Raw genomic sequence first — 26,688 nt, 5'->3', positions numbered from 1 at the left:
TATAGACTAATTTTTTTCTCAATGTGATTTTTAGTCCATTTTTAACTGATACAAAACTTTGACCACATACCTTCAGAAAGTTTTCTGCACCAATCCATGATAAAACAGACATTTATACTTGCTGCTCATCTTTTTGTACATCAGTTTATTCTGGCTAATGTAGTAGAAATAACAATCTAATGCTCATTTACATTTTGATGCTCCCCTAAGAATTTTTTTTAGCAGTCAATTTTCTTAACAAGAAAACTATTTTTAGTAAATTTCAGACCTCATTATATGTAATTGAAAAATGAGATTAAAAGAGGGGAAGCATTTTTCCTAAGACCTGCTATTAACTTGTCCAGACATCCCTCTTAAGTCTTCATATGGAGCATAACTAATCTGATGATTTCAGTGCCCTTTTGACCATAGTCTTCTTTGACTTGAGTTTGAAGATTTCTAGTGAAAATAAACATGTATGTATCAGTATCTAAGCTGTCTCAAAGGATATTATTTTTTTCTACTATATGCACTTGAAAGGAGATTACGGGAATAAAAAATGAGGTAAAGAATAACCAAGAAGGAAAAAAACTGCATACAGAGTGTGTATGCTTTGGGATAGGAACAATATCTCTATTTCTTTTTCACTTATTTTAGACTGATTTTACCAGCAAGTCAGTTTGGTATTACACAAATAAAGTAAAAAATAAGAACTACTCAGCAATAGTTATCTTTTATTTAGCATATGACATCATTGTTTCAATTCAGAATGTAATAAATTTTGGCCTTCTAGACTTACTGGTCAATTAATTAGAACTGTAATATGGAAAGATTTTATTTTTGATAGAAAGCATGCAACTGCTATATAAAGTGAGGATAAGGTTAATTCTCTGATTAGATTTCAGTGCTGCTCGGCTGTCACACCAGAGTGCATGCTGTATGAACTGACAGAGTCAAGTACCTCTTGTACATTCTTGTACTTAGGGATACAATGTAAGAATTTTAAAATTCACATTTATTTCTAATCCTGTTAAATAAATTTGGTAAAGAAACTTTCACAAGTACGAAACACAAAAACTGACCCACTATACCATAAATTGTCCTTTGGTCATGTTCATGCTAACTTACTAAACTGCGATTTACAGAACATCACCACTTGTAAAGCATTTTTTTTTTTTTTTTTTTTGTAAGAGGTAGATGCAATTTTTATTTAAAAGCACTTTCTTTTAATTTATCAAATTATCAATGTATAATTTGCTGGAGGTCCATAGAAACAAACAGAAGAAAAAAACATTTTAAAACTTGCTTCTTAGAAATTAAGAAATTCATTGCATAGCAAGGATGACTAAAAGAAAGAAAACAAAACAAACAAATAAAAAACTAAATATGTTAGAAATTTCTATAAAACCATTCCAAGGCAAGAATGCCCTCTGTATGGAATTTAAACGGAGTATTATGGAAAAAATGCTGTTTTAAGACACCATCTGTTCAAATATTATTCTCATTTGAGGTCATATTTCAGGATAGTTTTAGAGTCCATAATACTTTAAACATGTAGATTCTGGACAGATGAGAGGTAGGAATTCAAAGCAAGTAATTCACAAACTTCTTAATTGTCCCTTCTAAGACATGCAACAGGCTACTAGATACCTAGTTTAATTACAGTGAGTTCCAGGGTGATACAGAACATTCCAAGGCTTCACAGGACCAAGAAGAACAGTTCTTTGAGTACTGACTGCCATAGACATTAATGCACGTAGGTAGGACAGTGGAACATTGCTAAATGATAGAAAATCATTGACTGCAATCTTTCAGTATCATTAATGTCATCCTATGGCTCACAAAAATTTGATATCCATACCTTACAGACGCAGAGACCTACACAAGGGTCAATATTCACACTGCCTTCCACTGAGCAGTTGCAGGGCAGGCAGTCAGGATATCCCGTATAACCCAATGCACATCTACTGCAGTGCTCTCCTGCATAGCCAGTCTTGCAGTGACAGAAACCAGGCAACATATCTATGGAAGAGGGAAAGAAACATGATACAGCTTTGATTTATTATTACTATTATTGGATATGTTTATTAGAGTTCTTAAAGCAACACTGTTTGTAGGTGTAACATACTCATATATACTCTGGAATGTAAGTGTAACAAACTCTGGCTCAGACGTACACTGACTCAACTCAGTATCCTGTCTGCGAGCTGAGTACAACTATTATGAGCTTCCTGAAATCTGTATGTTAAAGATCTACTAAACTGTAACGTGTCCCTAAGCCCTGGCATATAGCAGATTGAAAAAACAGCCCTTCCATTATCTTGCCTAACTGCTTTTGAATATGCTTTTCTTGCTGACCCATTAAGCTCCCCAGCAGTAAGTTCTGCATTTAGCCATGTGTAGTGTGAAATTAAATACTGATATACGCTAAATCTGTACTTGTTGCCCTTTAAATGTCATATCACAGAAAACAGCAAATAACTGCTCCCTTCTCACCATCTCCATGTAATCTGTGATATCAGTATAACTCTGTCCTATCCCACATGACAATTTTATTTTACACGTCAAAAACTTCTATGCCTATTTAATAGCTTTTTAAAAAGAAACTGTTCTGAATAGGTGAAAATCCCTATTACTTCTCCACTTCCATTTCTAATAAATTATTTAAGAAGAAGGTATAGTGCAGACTTACAAATAGTATGACTGTTTTTTCACTTTTGCTTTTAAAACATTAGTAATATTTCTTAAGGCTGTGTTGACCTTTTACTGCTGCTGAGCCAGCACTGAGCTGATACTTCCAAGGCACAATCCAAGGTAATTGTAAGAGCTGTTTCACAATTGCTAATGTCTTATTCAAAAATTACTGCAGTCAATGTGTAAGTAGAGCTACATTTTTCTCCACTTAACTTTTCATTTAGTTGCTACAGAATTTCATCAGTTATTTTATTACCCATCCACTGACTATCTTAAGATCTCTGAACATTTTGCAGCTCTTTCATTTTACTGTGCTGAAAGATTTTGTACTTGCAAACTTTGTCACTTTGTCACCTTCCTACTCGTCCCCTTCGCAGGTTAAATATGAATATTCTCAGCAGTTCATACTGATCATCAGTGTGAAAATGGTCCATTTATTCTCTTAACCAAGTACTCATCTGTGACAGAATTCTTCTTCCTCTTTCTATTCTACTTTTCTCATGGTATTTGCTGAAGATTCGTGAGAAAAATTTTCAACATCGAAGTATTTTATTAGTCAAGGTAACCTTGGCTTCTTCAAACAGATTCATGAGGAATACTGTCCTTCACAAAAAAAACAAAACAAAACAAAAAAACCCTGATCTTGAGATTTGCCCATTTTAGCCACAGACTGTTAAAAATATAAATCTTTTCTTTATTTTTCTTCTACTGATTTTCTTGATACAGAAACCAGATTTCATTATTTTAATTTCCTGAAACCCTCTACTTTTCTTTTACAAACAGGATAAACAGTTTATAATTATATAAGATTAATTTGGATTTTACAAAGTACTATAAACTTCATTTATAATGTTTCAGCAACTTCATTTTTAACTACCTCCTGATACCATGCATACGCCATGCCATATATGTCTAAAATTTTTCTATGATTATTCGTCATCTTGCTCAACAACTGACACATCTGTTTGAGACACTTCTTCCAACTTGCCCCATATTTCCATGAAAAAAATGGGAAATTCACTGAGCTCTTCTATTCATCAATACAAAGAATTCATCTAGCTTTTTTTTTGCTATTTCTTGATTTCTTCTGTTATAAATTGATTACACAGATTTTACATTAATCATTTTAAACTACTAAATTTCAGAATCCAGTCACCATTTAGATTTTGATTTATCTAAAGAAGTACTTAACAGCAACATTTAAATATTTGCATATTATTTTTTAAAATACTTTAGCATGTGGCTAAAATTATGACCTTATGGAACCAGTCATATTCATTTAAATTTAAGACTCTCCTTCACTGCCCAGTCAGTCCATCGTTTTTAGATTTTCATCAAGAACCTTCCTTTCCTCTCTTTTCTTAGCAACTGAGAAAGAGAGATCAGGATTTGAAATGCAATTTTCACCACCCTAATAAATTCCTTATTCCATATGATTCATACTGTAGTTGGTATCTACCCTTTAAGAAGCCTCACATGCTACAACAGAGGGAGGAAGACTTTAACCCATTAGATATTTTTCTAGCTCTTATGATTCTTGATATAGTAAGGCTGCATGATACATTTGACTCACATTTAATTTACAATGCTATCATACTGGCAAAACTTAGGCTCATGTTTCTATACAGTACGTAAATTCTTTGTTGGTGTACCCTTGATTATCTTTACTAAGATTCCGTAGTGCTTACTATGTCAACAGGCTAATTAAATTCTGAATCAAAGTAAATGTTTCACATCCTTCTTTTGTTGCCATTGTAAAGAACTTATAGTATACATTATGGCTTTGGTCTATTATTTCATAGGCCTTATCTGAATAGGGCTTTTCACTGTTTTCTATATGAATATTATCATTTTCTGACATATCTCTGAATGTACAGAGGTTTAAAAGTTCATTCTGGAAGATGAGTCATCTTGAAATATCAGTATTATCAGCTTCTTCCTAACCTACCCATCTTTCAAAATTATGTGAAAATAAACCTATGCAAAATCATGCTGCAAATCCTTGAAAAAACTTGCAATCCAGAGACTAACCTTGTCATTCTCATTCCTACTCAATAGCATATATATTTCAAAAATAATATTGTGGAAGTTGGTGGGTCTGCTTGCTGAACAAAGGTCTATTAAGCTTGAATAAAGACTAGTCCTTATTTATCCTACAAGGTCTGAGAAAATTTTTCAGCAAAAGATCACTATTTGGGTTTATATTACACATAAAGAGGTAGAAGCAAAAACAAACAAACAAAACCACAATACTTCAGTGCACAGTAGCATTTGAATTATGAAATTCTGTAAGTCTGCAAACTTTGCAGATTTTGCAGGTACTTAAAAGACAGTAAAAATGGCTGTTTGCTAAAATGCTTGAAAAAGAGAGTAATGATTTACAGAGAAGCCTAAATGTTATAGATAAAGTAGCTCAAAATGCATAGATTCCATCTTCACTTTCATATGGACATCTGTAAGTGATCTCAATGTCACAATAATAGGCAATAGTCAGTTATCTATTATTACCTATTATTAGTACGGACTAAACGTGAGTGAACAAGTTAATTTTAAAATACAATACATGATTGCCTGTCAGTTATTTTACCAGTACCACAATTTGTAAACATATCATGATTCACTGAAAGATTTGGCTCTAATATTTATCTATACTGTTTCTGAAAGTATCATCTATTGTTGCTATCAAACAATATTTGAAAAACATTCCTGGACATGCAAACTGAAAATATACTATAAAAATAAGAAGAATACTATTTCATCTCAGAATGATCAGTGAGATATATAAGGATACAGTTTTACAAAGCTACTCAAAATTGAAATTACGCATGTTTAAAATATAAAAATATGTCTTTTTCTGCAGAAACAATCAATTATAGAATGATTCCTATAGGCTCTTCTCTTATCTTCCCCTGGCCGGAAAAACCTACATATGCAGCCTTTGAAATCCTCTTGTTGCACTTCATCTGTGTACCAATCACTGTGATATTTATTACAAAGATCTGCTTTCACTGTTACTTACCTACAGTAGTGAGGCACACAGAAAACATACAGCATTCAGATTTATTTTCCTTAAGAACAGTTCACAGTGACTTCATATCCCAATGACAACTATATTTCCACTTTAGTTTAAGGGTTTTTATCTTATAAACTAGTTTATTTTCCAGACCTATAAGAAATACCCCTACAACCTGGAAGAGACCATGGTGGGACAGGTGTCCACGCTAAAGACTATAGAGAACCCCAAGAAGGAGAATGGGGATAGATCCTGATGGAAAAAGGTCTCACAGAAAACCCACAGTGCAGATAATTTTTTCCTGAAGGACTGCAACCCCTGTAAAAGACCCACGCAACAGCAAGGTAAAAGTGGGGAGGAGAAACGGGTGGCAGATAGTAGCTGTTATGCACTGACCCAGCTCTCTCTGCCGGTTGTGGTACGGGTGAGGAGGTAGAGGAGCTGAGAATGAAAGAATGAGGTTGAGCCTGCAGATATATTTTACTTTTTGTCTTTGATCATCACTATCCAAATCTATTTAAATTGGCAATAAATAAAATAAATTTTCCCCAAGTCAAGTCTGACAGCAACTGGGAAAAGATCTCCTCATCTTTATCATCAGCCAGGAAATTTTTCGTCTTATTTTCTTCCTTGTCCTCTTTAGGTGGAGGAGTAAGAGAAAGCTGGGCTAACAGCTGGCAAATGGCCAAGGTCTATCTGATACTAATCACTGTTGTGATAGTAATCAGGCTCCATCATTGTATCTAGAAATTTTAGTTTCATTAAACTGAGGTAGGTAGTACTTAATTGTTATAGTATATTTTCATTGATCTCCATTAAAAAAAAACAACAACAAAACTGCTACAACATCTCTTATCAATAGATTGCAATTAGCCCAATTATAATATCTTGTAAGAACTGATCTTGAGTTTTATTGGCTTCCTATTGTACTTTCAGAAGTTTGCCAGCAAAATATACTGCAATCCATTGTTTCCAAAGCACTAGTCAGGAATTTATTTCATAAAAGAAGATAGGTTTTTTCATGGCTACCATAAAGAGCTTGTAATTCTACACAGACATTATATGATGTATTACATTTCAAGCAATTTTTTTCTAGGGTTCAAATTCAAATATGCACAGAGAAGTAAAGTGATGTAAAGATAACACTTGTACTACTTTTAATCTCTGATGTAAAAGAAGAAAGCGCTGTAAAGAGAAAAGTTCCAAATATTCCATGGGCAATACTCTCCCAAATGTACTGCGTTTACAAGCCATATATCTGAAGGAAGTTTCAGAAAATCTGGAAATATAAAATCTGAATTTCTAAAGAAAATTGTCATAAGAATGCAGGAAAAGGAAAAATATGACTCAGTTTTTCTTCGACCACTGCTGAATTTCGGCTTTAATATCCTTTATCTTTTAGGAATATTACCTCCTTCTGCATGTTTTTCATCTTTGACACAGGTTTCATGTAAAGACCCATTTGGATCACAGGAACAAGGCTGGCATGGATCTGGGCTATCTGGCAATACCTATGGAAAGAGAGATATTACAAACCAAAATCATACTTTTAATGAGTGGAAACACTTACTTGCTTTTTAAACAAAAATTAGGAGAGCTGCATTCTGTGTAGGAAATAAGCAAAAAAGGATGGTTGCCTAACTCAGCTCGTGCACTCTTGACTTAAACGTTCCATTTTAGATTTTCATCAGAAACACATAAGTCTAGATACAATTAGGATTTCAACAAAACCAAAACAAGTATATAATTATTAACAGTGAATTGTACCATTAAAAGAAATAATCAAGTATCGTAGAATCATAAAATGGTTTGGGCTGGAAGGGACCTTTAAAATCATCTAGTTCCAATCCCCTTCCATAGACAGGGAAACCTTCCACTAGACCAGGTTGTTCTAAATCCCATCCAGCCTGGCCTTGAACACTTCTAGGAAGGGGCACCCACAACCTCTCTGGGCAGTCTGTTCCAGTGTCTCACTATGCTCATAGTAAGGAATTTCCTCTTAATATGTAGTCTAAATCTACCCTCTTTCAGTTTAAAGCCATTTCCCCTCATCTTAGTCTTATAAAAAGTCCCTCCTCAGCTTCCACTTTGACCTCCTTCAAGTACTGGAAGGCCACTATAAGGTCCCCTCAATGCCTTCTTCAGGCTGAAGAACTCCAGGTCTCTCAGTCTGTTCATGTATGGGGGTGCTCTAGCCCTCTGAATCTAAAGTAGATTTTAAATATCAATCGTTTGAAGTAGATTTCAAACATTCACTGGTCAAAGTAACCTTGACAAATAGTTTTTCTGGTCAACATGATTCAAATAACTAATTGCTGTTTGTCAGTCAATAATTAAACAAAAAGGGAAGTGAAAAAAGCCAAACAATTTCCTATCCTTCCAAAAAAGGTTATATCAAACAAAATTGATCTCTAGTTTAATACTACACTGAGGATGTAAACTACATATATTTTTATCTATATCTATAATGTATATAGTAAGATATAGTTCCTATTATTCAGATGGCAATCGATTAATGAATAAATCAAGTGTCATACTGTTGAATAGATCAGTACTCCTCTTCTACAAGCTCTAAGATTAAAAACACAGTAAAACACTGTATCGGGGAGAATGTAATTATTGTTATTTGAAGATGTTTTCTGTTTGAGGATTGAAAAGCAATCAGACTAATGGGCATGATTTCCTCAACTGAAACTACGCAGACAAAATGTCAGGAATTTAAACACACACAATTAGTGTAGCTATTTAAAGCACAGGCACAGCCTATATTGGCAATACAACTTAATATAATGTTCATCTTCTGACAGCATCGTTTTAGAATAAAATAAAACCTTCTATGCTGAAGCACAAAAAACAATTCTTGTTGCACTAAAATTAAAAGCATTCTTGGACATTGTGAAATTTCAGTTATTATTTTTTCTGTGTTACCTTTAAAAAATAAAAATTACAGACAAACTTCCTCCAGTATTGAGTGTTGCAATATTTCTTTGGTCTTTGATAACACATCTTTAAATTCATTACTGAGGTAAAAGTTCTGTTTACAGGACTCCATTTTCCTTTTAGCTGATATTAGATGGAGGCTCTGATCTCAGTACATTCCTTCATATCAACAAGATTTAGTTTCATATTTCTGTGAACATTAACATTAGAGATTTCCAGCTGTGAAGAGCAATTTCTACACTGTCAGAATTAGAAGTTAACACTCATAAAATAGCATCCAAATTCTGTCAGCTCTTTTCTTAATACTAAATTCTCCATGCTAAAGTGATAGTTCGAACACAACAAATTACAGGGAAGTGACAACAGAACACGCATTTACCCCTTCAGGTCTGAAGTAGCCATCAACACAGGTCTCACAGTTTATGCCATCAGTGTAGCTTGTACAATTAACACACACTCCACCCCCGATGTATTCTCCAAAAATATTCAAACTCTGATTTCTGTCTGCCACATTCTGATCATAGTAACATTCCTCACTCTTCCCATGACAGTTGCATGCTAAAAGAGAAGGAGGTATATTAGCAAAGACCAAGTTATTAAAATCAGTCTTTCAGCATTTCATTCATTTGTACAACAGGCATTATAATTGAGAAGACATTCAGGCATTGATTTTCTACTTCATCTACAAAAAGCAATGTGGTCTAGTCACAAACACAGCCTGAAAATTTGCATATTGTATTCTTTTATTAATATTTTATCTTAGAGGGCAATGTCGTGGACAGATATAAGTTAATTAGGTTCTTCCATTTTTATTTTCTTCCTTTTTAAAATTGATGATCCAGAATTTTTTTGGTAGTTGCACACACATACAGCTCATGAAATAGCAACTTAAAATAAGAGGAATCTTAAAAAAAAAAAAATAACAGAATGGCATGAGTAAATTAAAATAACTTCCATGAAAGCTAAAAGATGTCCAAAAAGCACTTGTTTTTCACATATGCATATAAAGAATTAGGCCAGAATAACAGAGATTTCCAGTCTTAAAAATTTTGAGAAATTCAGATCTACTCTGAAATATTCTGAGTTCAACAAAAGTTGAGTCAAGAGTCAACAAAAATTATTTTTCTACTGACTTTTTTGAGTCAGTCTAAATAAGGGAACAGCACTGATACATCAATAAATGTGGTTAGAAATAATATAAACTGCAAAATCATTTGAGACTCAATTTTAGTTTTCACCAGCAGCTACAGTAATCCTCTTCTGTTCTGCTTTCAACTTACGTTCACATTCATGCTTAACCAGGAAAGTCCCAGCATGCCAAGGTTTTTGATTGAAACCAGGACAACACCGATCACATGTCTCTCCACAAGTGTTGTGCTCACACTGACAGACAGATTTCTAATTTAAAAGAAAAACAAGTGTTTTCAAAATGTGATGATTTGAAGAATTTGTTCCTATAAGTAATCTGCATTCCAGTTGAAATTATGAAAACATTATAATGAATGGCTAAAATCTGTAATTCCTTTGCTTACTCATTTTTATTTATGCATCCTGTATTCACTCATGAGAGACAAAAGTTTGTTTAACTTAAATAGTTCAATTTTTAGGAAAGCAGCCAGAGTGTGAAGGAATTTGGCCAGAGAATCTGAGGAGAATCTAAGAACACAGGAGTATCTACTTCCAACTTACTGAAGCAAGAAGAATGGGAGAATGAAAGTTTCCCAGTGCAGCAAATAAGAAAGATTTCTGGCAGTCCTCAAACAGAGCTTTGCATTACAGGAAAACTGACTTGATTGCTAGCTTACACTAGAAGGGTGATCCAACACCCTTCACCCTTTTCACCTACATGCAGCACTCCTGCAGTTGCAGAGTAACATCAGATCTGCTGAATGATTCCATAAAAATAGTCATCTTTTCTTTTAACTTTAAGATTATTTTTTGCTGGATGATTCAAGTCATCTTGTAACCTTCTAATTGTACAGCTAAATAGCATTTGAGGACAGCAAGTGAAGGTTTAAACAGGAAGTGGTAGGAAGATCACCACCCTTGCAGTGGTCTTTCAGTTTCTCACGTCACCTCAGTTCCAGCTTAGTCTCAACATGAAAATGTTGTTATAGGCAGTGTACAAACTCTGAGCCTCAAAAGAAGATGGGGAAAGAAAGAAACAGTTCCTTACAGACAGGAGCAAAAACTGACTTTCCAACTGTTTTTCAGTGGAGCAGATATCCCGTGGCCCATGAGAGCCCTCTCAAGGACAACATAGCAAGTTTACCTTGAGGAATTCTATGGCTGACCAGGCAAAATATGAATCTTGCAAAACAAGGACAAGTTAAAGAATGCTTCAGAACAGCAAGACAGTAAATTCAAGCAAGTTTGTTCTTTTTAATGCTAGAGGAAAATTTATAGAGTCACAATGTTTTACAAGCCAAAATCCGCCTATCTCAGTATGGCTCGTTATAGAGAGTATCCTTGAAGATCTAAACCAAATATTCCAAATCTCTTATGTCTTCAGTTGTTTCACTTACTGTATTTGTGATACTGGTTAGATAATATATATTTGTCATCCTACAAAAGATGATACCACACTTGTCAAAATGATCTTCTAATCAGGTATCCCAAGGATCTGAAGTCTGCTTTCATCTGCAACAATAGCTGTTTTTTTTGAGGTAGGTCACATGGCACGGAGATAACACAGCAGTTTGATAATGAAGACCATCTATGTCTTTGAAACAACAGTACATTGCTATACACATCACTACTGAAAAGACTTGCAAGGATTAAACTAAGGAGTTTGTAAAATTTTTGAAAAGTACCATGGAAATTGCTTAGAAATGCTCATGCAATATCTGTCAGATTTCTTCTTGTTTTTTTGTTTGTTTGGTTGGTTTTGGTTTGTTTTTAATCAGTTCTTATGCAATTGTCTTGTCCAGTATCATACAGAAACAAGATTTCCTGTTACACTGCACAAAAATTCTAATTGAGTGAACAGCATATGAAGCGCTCCCACATTGTGGCACACCAGTAATATTTGTAGATTGCAAATTCTGTATTTGTGATGATGTGCATTTTGACTATCAATAATAAATTATATTTCTATATTTGTTATAACAGCTACATGTTTATTAACAGTGTAAAAAGAGATCTATGTTTAGAATAAACAGTGAGCAGTTTGTGATTTTCAAAACTAGATTGATTGATCACTTTTCATGTATAGTAAATATGCCGTTATAATTGTTTGTTTGCAAGTATCAATTAAATACTTGTCAGTTACTTAGGAAATATCTCAACTAATATCAAATAAGAAAAACTGACAGTATTCAATTCTACAGATACATAATGTAACCCTAATTTCTGTTTGTTTTACTAGGAAATATTTAATATGAACAGAATTATCTGAAATCTATTCTTCCAATATAGAGAAAGCTTCTGCTGATGCTGCATGAGTGACAACTGTTCTGGTTGCCAGCACTATTTCATCCTGGCATAGCTTCTGACTGTTCTTCTAGGTCATGGGTGTTCAATCTTACAGATTGCCTAGGCTACACTAAGTGAAAAGAAATTGTTCTAGGCCACCTATTAAATATGTAATATAGTTAATGAATATAAACAATAAAGATTATATATAGAGAGAGTTATTAAAACATTAATATGGAGGGCAACACAAACTTAAAATAAGTGGGCTGAATAGATATATTCTAGATGAAGAAGAAACGTAAATTCACAAAACTCTGAGGAATGTCAAATTCTTTCTTATGTTCCACCCTGTGAATAAGGCACATCTAGGATGGGAGGGAGGAAGGAAGACGAAAAAAGAAAAGAGAGAATAAAAAAAAAAATACATACATTGGTCACTGGATCAAGTGGACAAGCCTTCGCATGGCCTGAGCATATGCACATGCCTCCAACTGAGATATCTTTTATAGAATAGTAATACTGTAAGACAAAACAGAAATTGAATTGCTGAGTGAATTGTAAAATGCAGGCATCAAAGTACAGAATTCATTTCTGGTGACAAAACTGCCAGGTCCTGTTTTACTTCTCTTTTTGATCTATTACAAACATAATATAAAGTATAATCCAGGCTACATGTTGACCAACAGATTCAGGCTTAGTGAGAGAAAGTGTATAAATTGGCACAATTCCATTTGTTTGAAGCCACAACAGCCATGTCAGTTTATACACAACACACACCGAATATAAACATAGGTAATATGCACAAAGGATAATGAAAATTCAAATGATGTAGAATTTAATCCCTTCAGAAAACATCAAAAGACAAATGCACAATAATGAGGAGAAAGGAAAGGTTAGGAACATCTTTCTTCACCTTACTTGGGTATTACTTGGACATCCTCTGAGCTGTGGAAAGAACTGCTTTTTACTTCAGAATGGCCACAGAAGAACCTTTGATAAGATTTAAGTAGTTTCTGACCTGCTGCTCTTACATATGACCATCTCTCTTGGGTGGAGATTAGCACCCTAACCAGAAAGGAGATTGAAAAAGCATATAACATAGAATCCTAGAATCGTTTGAGTTGGAAGAGACCCTTAAAGGTCATCTAGTCCAAATCCTCCGCAATGAACAGGGAAGTCTACAGCTAGATCATTCAGTCTCACCCCGAATGTTTCCAGGGATGGAGCAACCACCACATCTCTGGGCAATCTGTTCCAGTGCAACACCACCCTTATAATTATATTTTATACATTTTTGAAAAGCAAACATTAGGTGACATCTTCTCCACTTTTGTCTGTTATGGTGAGGGTCCTCTAACATTTTTACAATTCGCTAATCAGTACAAACACATGCAATTTAAAATTTTGCTCTTTCTGTGCTCAATCTGTTTTTCAGATTATTAGTAACTATATCAAACAAAGCAAAAACTCATATAACTCATTATTAACATTCCACAACACAGAAAATTTATCAATTATGACTATCCTTTGTTTCCTGTTTGTTGGAATGTCCTGATCTATAGGAAAAGCCAGAAAAGTATTGCAAGTTTCAATTGGTCCTTGTTCCTTTGAAACATATCTCTACAACAATCTCATGAAAACTTGTCATACACAATCTATTGTTCTTCGTTGGTTTGAGAAATTGGTAGATTGTTCTGCAATAGGTTTTAATGAGTACACAGTGATTTTTAGAGTGTGAATTGAGATCTTAAATTCAATTTTGTGATTCCACTCACTTGGAATCACTAAATGCATATACTTAAATAAACACAATTTTCATGATTAGTGAGATCTGCAATAACTACACTCAATTGAAATCTATTTTGGGTTTGTGGTACTTAACAGAATGCCACATTCCAAACTTTTAAGTATCCTGCTTCACAGGAATTTGGAGGAAAAAATGAAAACTATGAAAGTGGTGTAGAAAAAGAACATTTTTCTCTTTACAGTTATCCATCACTGATAAATGACAGTAATTAAAGCCAAGAATGCCAGTTATTACAGTGGTACCCTAAGCAACTCTCCAAAATTAAAATAAGAAGATCAACAGAAAGAAATGAACAGAAATGAAAAATGTGGACAGGTATACACTCCCTAACATAGTTTTAATGAATGTTTTGTGGAAAGAAAAAAAAAAAAGACAAAAAAAGCAACTTGCTTTTTTTAATAAAAATTACAGAAATGTTATTTTAGAATAACTTGCAGCATTGGAGCAGCAGGAAGACAGACATCTGTCATATAAAGAAAGTATGGAATGTGGAAAGACAGAGGGTGTGTACAAACAAATAACAGTGGAGAAGACAGATGTGGTGTGAGCTTGAATACTGCATCCATTCTTTTAAACAAAAACAGGATCTAAAATTTCCCTGCTAGAAACAATCATATAATAATGCTAAAAATATGTTGCATCCAGGTATTACTGCTACTAATACTACCAGTACCAGAAACTGTACTCAGAGAAAATGTTCAAGGATTGCTAAAGGATTGAGCAGTTGAAGAGGCAGGAGGACATTATCTAACAGCTGCCATTTGCCAATTATACCTGCACCAGAATGTTTACATTCAAGGCAGCTCTATGTTTACATATGTTAATAACACCATTAAGCAGAAAACATTAAACTCTGATTTCTGATATACAAACCACTGAGAATATGAGGAAATCCTATTACTACCAGTATTTTCACATAATCTTCCAAAATTTCTTAGGCTAAACAAAAGGAAGTACATAATTTCTAAAAGAACTTCCATGCATGTATTTCTACTGTCTTGCCAGAACTTACCCTCCTTGTAACGATGGGATCAATTTCAGTGGGATCTTTGTGTGCGAACATCATTAAATCAGCATTTAGTGTCCTTATCCTCTGAAATCTCAGGCGAATAAAGCGAGCAGAGGTGAATTCCAGTAACGCACGTGAAGGATCATCAGCACTAGGCCGTCCATTAATTAGAGAAGTGTGAATCTGGAGACAATTATAAAAGCAACTAGCCATTAGATGAAAGCAATGCTGCCATGATTAGGCCACTAAATACCATTAAAAGCACTGTGTGAATGCCTTGTAAGTGTAAAATATCTTCATCTGTATAACTTCGATGTCTCCACAAAAATATTCCACGTACTCATTAATCCCTTTTTGAGCAAAAGAAAGTCATAAGCTATGGAGTAATTATAGCACAAACTGAATAAATCTACAGTGCCCTACAATAACATCCATGCTCCTGGCATTTCATTTCTTCTTTTCTAACATTAAATAAATATTTTCAAGTTGTTGAACAACTGAAGAGATTGAAAATCTGATTTAAAGGAATGGATACTTGGAATGGCACTCGGAATTCACCAGGGATCAGTTTGCACCTTTTAGAGCAGTAGTTAGCAAAAGACTTGAGCTATGTTTTTTCTAAAGCCACAGTAAGATATCTTCTGAAATCCTGAAAACTACAGCAGCTGGATGAGATAAAATGAGCACCTCCCACTTTCTCTTCACATAGTATAACATCGCCTTTGAATCTTGTTCTTAGTGAGCTGATTTCATTTTCTGGGTTGCAACAGTTTTCACCCAGTCCCTAAGAAAAGCTTTTAAAATTTAATAAAATGCTGTTCAATATTTGTTTTTCCAAGGATCCACTCTCCATTTACAGTTTGGTTTCCATAAAAATTTTCCCCTTTTTCTCTTCCTAAGTACTAGAAATCTGGGTAAGTGTGCCTTGTAACTCTTTCAGTAAGCCGCCAAAGACTCCAGTTGCAGCAACCAGGGTAAAGCAAAAAAATAGGCAATTTTCTTCCTTTTCCTGCCAAGATGAATACTTTTCAGCTGATCATTGTGCAACATAGAGTAGCTGTTAACAGAACAAAACAGATGGTCTGCTACAAAAGTATTCTTAGAAAAGTCCTACAAGAAGAAAAATGTCAGGTATAGCAAATATTGGTAATGAATGTCTAGTAGAAGGGAGGAAAATAAGTTTCCTATATTCTGAAGTGTTAAATTTTAATTAGGGCACTTTTATTACAGGCTGGTACACTGAAAGATGTTTTGGTGATGAGCTAAACAAGCAGAACATTAGAATGAATAAGATAATAATTTATTCTTCATGATGTATATGTTGTGCATCTCACCTCAGCACTCCAACTGAAAGGTCAGGCCACCCAGCCATTTCCTGTCATTGAACATGATTGTATTGCCATGTTTAGAACGCCAGAGCAAGAAACACCAAATCTTTACTCCCTGCAGAGCAGTAGTTGTTACTCTCCTGGAGTTTTTGCAGGCACTGAATAGAAGGCTTATTGAGTAACAGCTGCTTTGCACTGTTTAGGTGGTAACTATTACCTTTTCATTTTCATTACCAATGGCGTAACCCTAAACCTCATCACATTCAGCATCCTGTTCCATTGTATCCACAAATGCACACTGAGCCATTCTGCTGGAAGCAACTTTCCATCATTTCTTGCCCAAATAGCGATCCAGGTTATCTCCGGGAAGAAGTAATATTGCTACCTCCTCCTGAGATCATAACAACACTCTCACTTTGAACTTTGACTCAGTTTTGCTCCTGACTACAAGTAATTAAATTAGACAGCTGGCTGAAAAGAAACAGAATAAAATGCCATGAAAAAGATAGAGTACACAAAAAGATTATACTAAAGCCCCTGCAGGAAATAAAGAGGAGCTCCTGAATGAGAAATGTCTGGCTATAAGCCGGACAAAAGCACGTGGCAAGCAAGCCAATTGCTCAGGTCCCCAGTGAAAATAGAGAGGTGAACATGTGTGGAGAGTAAACTTCAAAAGAAACAGGGAGATGGTAACAACAGGTCCAGCGAAAATCAATAGAACTTTCCAAAATAAGCAAGATTTTAGGAATAACAGATGCCTAAAACTTCTTTACACATTAATCAGTGGGCAAAGAAATTCTTTTTTGTTTCTTTTTTGTTTTTATTTTTATTATTATCAGCTCCTTCCTTAAACAGAGATTTAAGAGATTCCTTTCTTACAGGCATCATACATCAGGGCTGTGGTCTTAGAGAAATACTGAAAACTGAATGTTGATATTCCAGTCAAGGAGAAAGAGTACACACAAAGTAGCACTGAAAACATTCAATCATTAACCTTCTAACAACAACAGCATCAGGGTTATAAGCAGCAGTCTGACTACCTTTACAAAATTGAGAAAAAAATAAGATTTTTGGTGTGTTTGGGGAGAAAGATATAGATTAAAAATCCATGCACTGTAATAAGAAAGTGCTCATAGAGGGTTAAGTGTATGAATCACAGGTGCAGCTTGACCCCAAATGACACAGCTGACAAACAGCAGTCATATCTTCTAATTTTTTTTATCTCTTTTGTTTTTAAGAGAGAAAAGATTTAGTCCTAAGACACTTGTTAGGGGAAATAAATATATATTTTAGAGCAACAGTTTTACAGAATTAAGATGTAAATTAATAAAGAAATCCCCAAAGCTTTTTTTTTCAAAAGAGACTCCCTTTTTAAAAGGTGCTAACAGATCTGTTTGCCAGCAATACATCTATTTTGCAGAGACAACCTAACAAATATGATAACATTCATTTATATCATCTTTCATATTTGTGATGAAATGTTCAGAAAATCTGTATTTTTTGTTGCTTTTTTGTTGTGTTTGCAATATTTATATATAAAGATATACATTTTATTATTTTAAACCTAAATCAGGTCATAAATTGTTTCAATGGCAGTGTTTAAGTTCTATATTTGATGAAATTATGACTCTCCATTTCTTTTAATTTTTGAACATCAGAACAAGTTTTTCAGAAACCTGTTGAGAATGACTACAAGTTCTCTAAACTGAAGACAATTTAATCCAATATTCAGCCAGCATTTAAATACTTTTTTGACATTATTTTTTATCAACACTAAATTTCACATTTTTCTTCTTTGTATCATACAAAAAAAAAAAAATTAAATTTGTGTTACCAACTGCACTACACCTGTTTTGTTTTGTTTTTATTTTACTTTCCAGTAGGCTGAACAATATAGATGTTACCAAAGATATTCAAATACATCTCAGTGAATTAGAATCTCTGTACTGTGACAGAAGCAAGTGAACTATGGCAACCTGTGTCATACAGTAACCAAAACTACTGTAGCATACTATGGGTAGGACAAAGGCAAGCATACCTAATCATTCCTTGTACATAGTTTCCACACACTTGGTAATCCTCGAGGGATTTCCATGAACTCAGTCAATTTAAATCCAGATAATCTTTTGAAGCTATGCCCATTATGTAATAATGATTTTCTCACCTGATTTAGATGTTGTAAGGGAAATAATCAAAAGTCTCCTTTTGCTTGTATTAAACCTAGCTCCTAATAAATTCTCATTCTTCTATCAGAACAAACAAGTACATATATGTCTACCAGATCTATTCTTTATCAGATTATTTTTTGAATTCTTAATTAGGTTGGCACAGCTTTCAATCTTCAGTTCTGTAGTTTCCTTAGATTCCTTAGGAAGGTTTAAAAAAACCCTGGCGCTTAATCTGATGCCCTACACTCTTCTGCTACTGAGACTGTTTTTAAGTGAGGAATTAAATAGTTCCTGCTGTAATTCAATTATTTTAGACTTAAGTTACTCTTCACTATTAAATTTATCAATTATTTCTATTCCTCTTCAGTTAACAACCTAGTTTGTGAATTCTCCAATTCCTATCCAGTAAATAATGTTTCCCATGCAGAAACTCCCTTGACACTCTCTACAATGAAAACTGATTCAAATCATTAATTTAGCTTTTCTGCAATGACCTTATCTTCCTGGAGTGCTCTTTGATCATCTCTCAGCCCACCAATTCTCTGACAGACTTCTTGAATCTGATATGCTTGAAAAAAGATTATTTCAACTTCATACTCAGTAAGACAAAAACCTTTTTTGAATCTTTATTGTGGTTTAACATTTCATTTGCTGGAGCTTATTTTCCTCTTTATTTTCCTTTTTTTTTTTTTTTTTTTTTGCTTGTTTGTTTGTTTTTTGTTTTTTTTTTTTTTGCAGAAAAGATGTGACTTCAGAAAAGAAGCTAGTTTGCTTTTAATATCTTTTATGTTTCATTAGTTTATGGCTGAAGTATTCTGCAGTATTGTTGGAACCACTTTTAAATGTAGCATGCATGTGTTCCAAGTGCACATGATAATAACATGACAGTATCTTTAAACAAATTCTAGAGAGTCTGGAAATTTTTGAGCTTTTCTATTTTTAAATTGTACCTCAGCAGATTAAAAAAAAAAAAAAAATCTGATTATTTTTACATGACAGTTGTTAAACAGTAATACACCTAACAATAATACACCTAATCTGTGTGTTGTTCTGCACTAAATCATTTATTTACTAGCTGCACTCATTGACCACTCTCTGTCTTTGCTAATTGGTCTACTTCTTGAGGCTGATAAGTTCCCAATGGATGGCACTCCTTTCCTCCAGCACGTCAGCAGCTCCATTCAGATCGATGTCACCTACAAACTTGCTAAGGTTGCACTAAATCTCATTGTCCAAGTTACCATCAAATTCACACTGACTTCTTCATATACTGTAGGCTGTCATTTATCTCCTCTTGTGATGCTCCTGAGTGAAGTAAGGCTTAGCTTACTCAGATGCCTTGCTTAAAAGAGCTCCCAGTCCTCAGATCTGATACCAGACTCTGAACCTATTCTGTAGTTGCCCATCTGGAAGTAGAGGAGTCTTCCTCTGGGAGTCAAAAGTCACCAGCCAACAGGCAAAGACTATGCCTGCCTATTCTGTGGTACATTTGCCAGTTCAGGCTTCAGAGAGAAAAGTTGGTTAAAATCTTTCCAATCACCACTGGATGTGCAGTCTGCTGACATCTTCCTGTGGTTCTTTTGCTTGGTGTCAAAAAACCCCAAACAGAGCAGACTTTCCACAGACAGGCACACTATCTCTTCATACAAAGAGCCACAGAGATGAAGAGATGCATCCTCCCACAGGATCTCAGAGTCAAGGCCTTTGCTGTAGTGGGGTAGTTGCCCCAGATGGTGCTTAGGATTGTGAATAGAAGTGTGTCACCAACATTGCTGAGCACACACATTGTTTCTAGTTCACCTTCTATGCACGTTCCTGCATGAATGGATGTGCACACACTTTTTATTAACACACTTCAACAAATTAAAGAATTTTAAGCATGCACTATGTTTTCTTTCAAATATAAACTATCCACATATGAATTCATGTGCTGTATTTTTATTTTTTTTTACTTGGAGCTTAGGTATTTGAACTAACTTAGTTTATCAAGCAATTTGAATGAAATCAGTATCAAGCTGTTTGGAGAATATAAAGAAAACCTAGACGCTTAGCTGTGTGCCGTGGAGTTATGTTCTGTTCAAGCAAACTGCATCAATAGTCAGTATGCTTTCCATTGATACACATCAATATACTGCATGTTCAATAAACCAAGACATACTTCTCTCATAATATTCACAGGGAACTTACTGCAATTTGTCATGGGGAAGCAGCAGGAACACTACCTCTCCACTACCATTTTTGCCTATTAGTGGTCAAGAACTCACTTCGAGTACTCAGTAGATTATTTTAGCTATCATATCAATAGTGGCTGTGTAAGTCATTAGTCTGAACCTAAAATATTTTCAAGAAAACTCAATTTCTAACTTAAATACATCAGAAAGCAACATAAAGGAGAGAAAATCTTCTGCCCTACATAAAAAAGACTTGCTATTTGTTAATCAGCAGTTAAGAAGACATAAATCAGTCTTAAAATTAATGAGAACGGTACTCAATGATTTACGTTCTCAAGTTACTCAAGCGCATTAATATGAAGATGAACAATACAGAATATCATCTTTCTACAGGTGATTCAGTAGTTCTTATAATTTTCGTACCTAATACTGGCTTTAATTGTCTGTTGCAGTAGATTTAAAATTGCTGTTGATTAATTAATCTCTTGGTGTCTTACGTTTAATCTCTACAGACAAAAATTGTGTTTTCTTAGTGCAAGCACGAGCCTAGCTGGTTTCAAAACTAGAATAGCAGATGAAAGTATATGCCAGAAATCATCATCCCATTTTTCACTTGTAAGTATATAGTTTAAAACTGTGTATGAAAAATATACCGTATTTCGCACGGTTTTCTGTAGTTCTAATAAATATCTCATCGTCTTAATTTATTAATAGTTTAGTAAGTGAAAGCACAACTCCATTCTGTACTTCACTAATGAGTAAAAGAGCTGCTTGAAATGCAGTGCTTAAACTTGCATTAAAATGTCAAGGGCTATGCATATCAAACTCTATCTCTACTAACTAATTCCCCCAAAGAATACAGACAAATGTCAGTTTAACGAACTGTTCAGCAAATACTATTGTGTCAGTGACAACTATACTCTACATCTTAGCCTAAATGAAACTTCATCTCTTCCGTTCTGATTAACACATTTTTGTCACTGTACTGTTTCCAATTTCACCTGAAACAGATATTGTTTATCCTAGCCACTGCTTTTGTACCGTTCCAATAATTTGCAGGCTTGTCGTTTTTGGACAAGAAACAATTTTTCAAAGACATCATCTTGCAGGCTTTTAAACAGACTGTTCATTTTCAGAACAACGGTTATTTATAAATGATAGAATAATAAGGGATTTGATTATTCTGAGAGTACATTGTCATTTCAAGATTTTATTTTCTTTTTGGTATTGCTTTAACTAAACGAAGCACTACGCCATGCTGCAATTTCAGCAACAGTTCAGAATAGCACAGCTCATAAATGATTCAGACAACACAGTGCAAGGCCTGGAATATTGCACTTTTACACAGCAATGATTGTTTATGTTCTGCTGCCTTTTCAAAGAAAACAGAAATGAAATACCATCTCCTCATATAAAGACATATTTTGTGCTTAGTAATAAGATGGCTGCAGGAACATTCTTAAAGATGAAAAACACAAAAACACTGTACCAGTATTTTTAACTTATCTTTGAACTAGAATTAGTACTGAGTAATAGGTTCTTAAACACATGGCCACAGGTGGCTTATGATTTCAAATCAACAAATGAAAACTGTTTTAAAACATTAATAGACTGATATCCCATATCTGAAAGCACGTACAACTAGTGTCATTCCATTTTGCATTTCCTTAAAGCCACAGAGCTGCAGCCTAATCTGGTTGCTATTATGGAGGCATATTAGAATAAGAAATAAAGCATGATCACTCAGTAGCTGATACCAATATCATCTCCAAGTACAGTTCAATTCTGAAAACTATATCAGGCTACGTTTTGGTGCAGAAGTGACACACATTGGTATTGTTGAGTTAGTTACCATTACCTTATTAGAGGGTAAAAAGTAACGGTTTATCAAATACATTCTTCATACGTACTTAAAAATCGTAACAGAAATCTAAATTATGGTGTTTTCTTCTTAATTTTTATTTTAAAGGCCTAAAGTAAAATGGTATGTTCTAGTAAGAGGGCATCTTCCCATTATTATGTTGGTTGCTCCAAATGTAATGCCTTCTCTGTGTTTTCAAGGAAACTACAACAGATACAAAGAGCACAATAGCACCAAGCAATAGAGCCAATTCTCAGCTACAAAACTCTAATTTGCAACATAGTCATGACAACTGGCTATGCATTTTTGCCAGCAATGACCAAGAGTCCGCATGATAGTCTCATAAAATCCTGTACCCTCAGCAGTGGTGACTCACCGTCACTACTGCTGAAATCCACCATTCACTGCCTCACTGGGCTCACAACCACTGTTTGGTCTCCATAAATATTCAGCAAGCATCAGTGAATGTCATGCAACAACATGTAACGGAATATTGGTGGGAAGGTTCAGCCCCACTGCCATACCACCAACATATGTCACTGAAGTTGTGGGCCAATGTAATAACACAGGAGGCATTACTTTCAGAGCAGCCCTCATAGTTTCTTTCATTATCTGATTATCCTGAAAACTCATGGCACTTTTCACTAGACTTGTTCCTGAATGAGGTGTACTGCAAAATGCATTGTGGAATTACAGCCAAATTCTAGCCTGCACAGAATGGGGACCATCAGAAAGAAAACCCACAGGAATTTGTACAGCTGTAAGCAGTTGCAGAAGGCTGCCAAACACAACAGCTGATGTAAAAGGGTGAGAATGCGAGGATTTAATCTGTTCCTGAATGAAGGGCAAGGGTTTCAGGATATGAAAATAATTCTGTTAAAAACAGTAAACAAGTACATCTGCTTCTGAACATTATCATTAAATAAACTGAAGTGACATGCTTTACATTATACTTCAGCATTCTTATTTTGAATGACAAATCTGAAAACTTTTGAACTTAGGAAATTTAAATAAAACTTTATTATTATTTTTTGCTTTAGTCCAGTGTGTGGTAAAGCCCATTACAACTAGCAAAAGGCTGTGTCGTATCATTTGGAATATCTTCCAATACTTAGAATACTTTTGAAAACCAGATGGGATACCTTTGAATGGTAATTACATAGTGCCCTTAAAAACATTTATAATGTTTTAAAAAGAAAGATAAAATAGGATTTTGAGGTGTAAAAGAAAAGAAACTTTGGTTCCTCTCTTACTCCTAACCTGATCTTCTCAATCTTGAAAATATTTTGCAGCAGCTAAGGAAAAAGTCAGGAGGAAAAGAAAGATAGTAGAGAATGAATAAAAAAAGGACAGGAATGATATAACAAAGCTTCTGTAAAGTAGAGAAGATAAAAGAAAACACAGGTGTGCTTTTGTTTTTGTTGTTCATTGCTCCTATGAATAATTGTTGTAAAGATACAGAAATAATAGCATTATTTTTGCTACAAAAACTAAGCCTGGCAGAGTTTTGTCAAACTCTCAGCTACTCAGTTTTTCAGATCTCATTTACTGAAAATAATAACTTGTATATTAAACCAGTGTAAGATATTATTCTGTTAACTTCTGTGTCTCAAAGCTTGCCAGCTTCCTTTTTTCCTTTGTCACACCATATTTTCAACATCCCTTTCCCCATTTAGTTACCTATTGCCAACCCACACCAGACCTTAAACATTAAAAGAGCCAGAGCATGTTTCACCAGATGTACAATTAGCCCAATTTCCTGTCTCTTATGGCAGCCATGGATGTTTTGGGAAATAATGCCAGTTGAAGAATTTTTGCTCCTAGTACTCATTTCTCATATTCTGACAACCTGCAGCCTCAATGCATCTTAAACAGCAGTATGTAATTGAATTTTTAAGACCAGTTAACAGACTTAATTCCCATGAAATTGTTCAACAGGTTTGGATCTCATTTTAACTTTGGGCACTACTGATTACACGTTTTAATTTATTCTGCTCAGAAATTAGTGCATTTATTGTTTTGAACAAGTCCCTGACCACCATTTCCTGTCTAAGGTTTCATTCCTGATTTAATGATTTCTTACATAAAAGCATGTTCCAATATTCTCACCCTTTTTTCTATGTTTCTTTGTTTTACCAGATTTTTTTTTATTACTTTTTTTTGTTATTATTATTTTTTTTTTGAGGGGGGAGAGGGAAATTCCTCAAAGAATTCCTAAAATGAGCACACAGATTAGAACATATAAAATGTTACAAGACTTTTCACTTTTATAAATGGAGAATTTTTTTCTTTAAAAAAAAAATAAATTAACTTTTGAAGACAACTGTACGTTGAAAGGATTTTTGGAGAATGTTTCACCAAAGATCTCCTTTCTAAGTGAGAGTAACTAATTGATAACTCCCTCCATGCATACATGCAAGCAGAGTTATTCTTATATAACACATAGCATCTATCAATGCTGCATTTTACATTAATCACATCAAAAAGATTTTGCAACAGTTCACACAGTAAAACTAAAAATGTAATTATTCCTATTATATATATATCTTAAAACCTTGTTCACCTTATTAAATCACTGCCATTTCACAGAACAGCCTTTAAACAACAGCACTTTACACTATTCTAGCTTACACTCTCCTCACAGAATTTTGCATTCCTTCCTTTATTTTAAGTTTGTCAACTAGACAGCTTCCTGTAGTAACAGTTAAGAGCATTCCAAATCAGCTTCTGCTCCATCAGGACAGTTTGCTGGCCTACGGCTATCTGTTGTTTACTTTTTTCCACCACAATGTTTATGCTTGCCTTCATCTTTGCTTTTACATCTTCTTTAGTTCCATCACCTTGGTTATGAGGCAGTGTAGTCCTAAATTTTTATTTTTATGAAAACTTGAAAAATCAGTTCTGTCAGACAGAGTTGGTTGCTGATACAATTTGTTTACTCGCACAAATTGGCTCAGTGCTTTTCCCATCCCTTTCATCTAGCTTCTGGATTGCTTTCAAAGAATTAGTACATTTGTATTACAGTGTCTTATTTACTACCCTCTTTGTTGCAATACTTATTTAAAATGAAAACTCCGGATTTACTATGTTATTTTGATTTGATTTTCATTTATACACACTCCTTAGCACTCACAATAAAGCATGGGTGGCCAACCTTTTGGTTTGCCTGGGCAACACTAAGTGAAAAGAAATTGTCTTGGGCCACATAGGTTGCTTCAAAAGTAATGCCTTCTATTTATTTCTATGGAAATGACAAGAGCTACAAAGAGCACAGTAACACTGTATGATTAAATTCTCAGCTACAAAACACCAAATTTTCATTTGCAATTCTTAGTAAGCTTTCAAAGTAATCCTCAGGGCTGTATGATAAAATTTTACTATTCCTATACTTCATCTTTCAAAATAGTTGTTCACAAATGTACATACTGCTGAAAAGAAATGCAACAAGTAAGGCACAGTTGTGAAGGGAGGGTTATTTCTCTCTGGTAAGAGAAGGCTTACAGAAGTCTGGTAAAGAGATATGACCAATTTTTTAATCACAATTATATACATTCCATTTAAATACGCACGAGTAAAGTATTTACACTGAATGCAAATTTCGTGACAAATAAACTGAAACGATTTTTTCAGCAATCTTAAAGCTTATTCTCAAATTCGGTTATCAAAACATAAAGCACAGCTGTTTGCAGGCTTGTGTTTACCCAACATATCAAAATCGATAAACTTATTTGCATTAAATTGAGCTGGCACTGCACTGCACCCTCCTTGTGCCCTGGTTTCAGACCAGATGGGGCTAATAGTGCTCTGGTATTCAGTTTGTGCTGAGGAGCTGGGTTGGGCCACTTGGTGGGGCAGAGGCAGAGCTGTTGCCACAGGGCCTGGCACAGGGCCTGGGGTCAGTCACAGTGTCCATGTCCAAGCGGGGGGACTCAGGTTGGATATGCTGGATCTATATAGAGATGAGTAGCTCGCACCTCTTCAGTAAGGATCACAATCAATAAATTATGGATTTTAAAGAAAAAGGTTATTTAATCAATTTGAAAGACCATTGCGTGTAACATATACTTTGTATACTGTCACTTCGTTGCATTTTAAGTCCTACATTTCAGACAATAATTTTTTTTTTCTTTCTTTTTTCCCCCCCCCCCAGAAATCACAGAAAGCATGCCAAGACAGTAGAGTATCAGTCTAACTACACAAAAGAAATTATAATTCCAACTTGGACCACAGAGATGCACCAGTGAACATCCTTTGACTTCTTTTTACAGTAATGACAGATTGTTGTGTTATAAATAGCTTCAACA

The 26,688-nt window shown here is 34.5% G+C and overlaps 1 protein-coding gene across 7 annotated transcripts in view; it reads right to left on the bottom strand.

The window, feature by feature from the left end:
* LAMA2 (laminin subunit alpha 2) overlaps positions 1-26,688 on the bottom strand; it is a 322,448-nt gene that overhangs the window by 194,238 nt on the left and 101,522 nt on the right. For all 7 annotated transcript variants that reach the window (XM_052671093.1, XM_052671082.1, XM_052671039.1 and 4 more), the window contains exons 5-10: positions 14,860-15,039; positions 12,470-12,559; positions 9,907-10,024; positions 9,006-9,184; positions 7,098-7,197; positions 1,841-2,001 (exon numbers count right to left, since the gene is read on the bottom strand). In XM_052671093.1, coding sequence (XP_052527053.1) covers positions 1,841-2,001; positions 7,098-7,197; positions 9,006-9,184; positions 9,907-10,024; positions 12,470-12,559; positions 14,860-15,039 — 828 coding nt within the window. The remainder of the gene's footprint in view (positions 1-1,840; positions 2,002-7,097; positions 7,198-9,005; positions 9,185-9,906; positions 10,025-12,469; positions 12,560-14,859; positions 15,040-26,688) is intronic.

The sequence above is a fragment of the Tympanuchus pallidicinctus genome, unplaced genomic scaffold, assembly GCF_026119805.1.
Source record: "Tympanuchus pallidicinctus isolate F22 unplaced genomic scaffold, pur_lepc_1.0 scaffold1, whole genome shotgun sequence".
Lineage (NCBI taxonomy): Eukaryota > Metazoa > Chordata > Aves > Galliformes > Phasianidae > Tympanuchus > Tympanuchus pallidicinctus.
The sequence above is the reverse complement of the archived record's forward strand: the minus strand, read 5'-3'. Positions and strand labels throughout refer to the sequence as shown.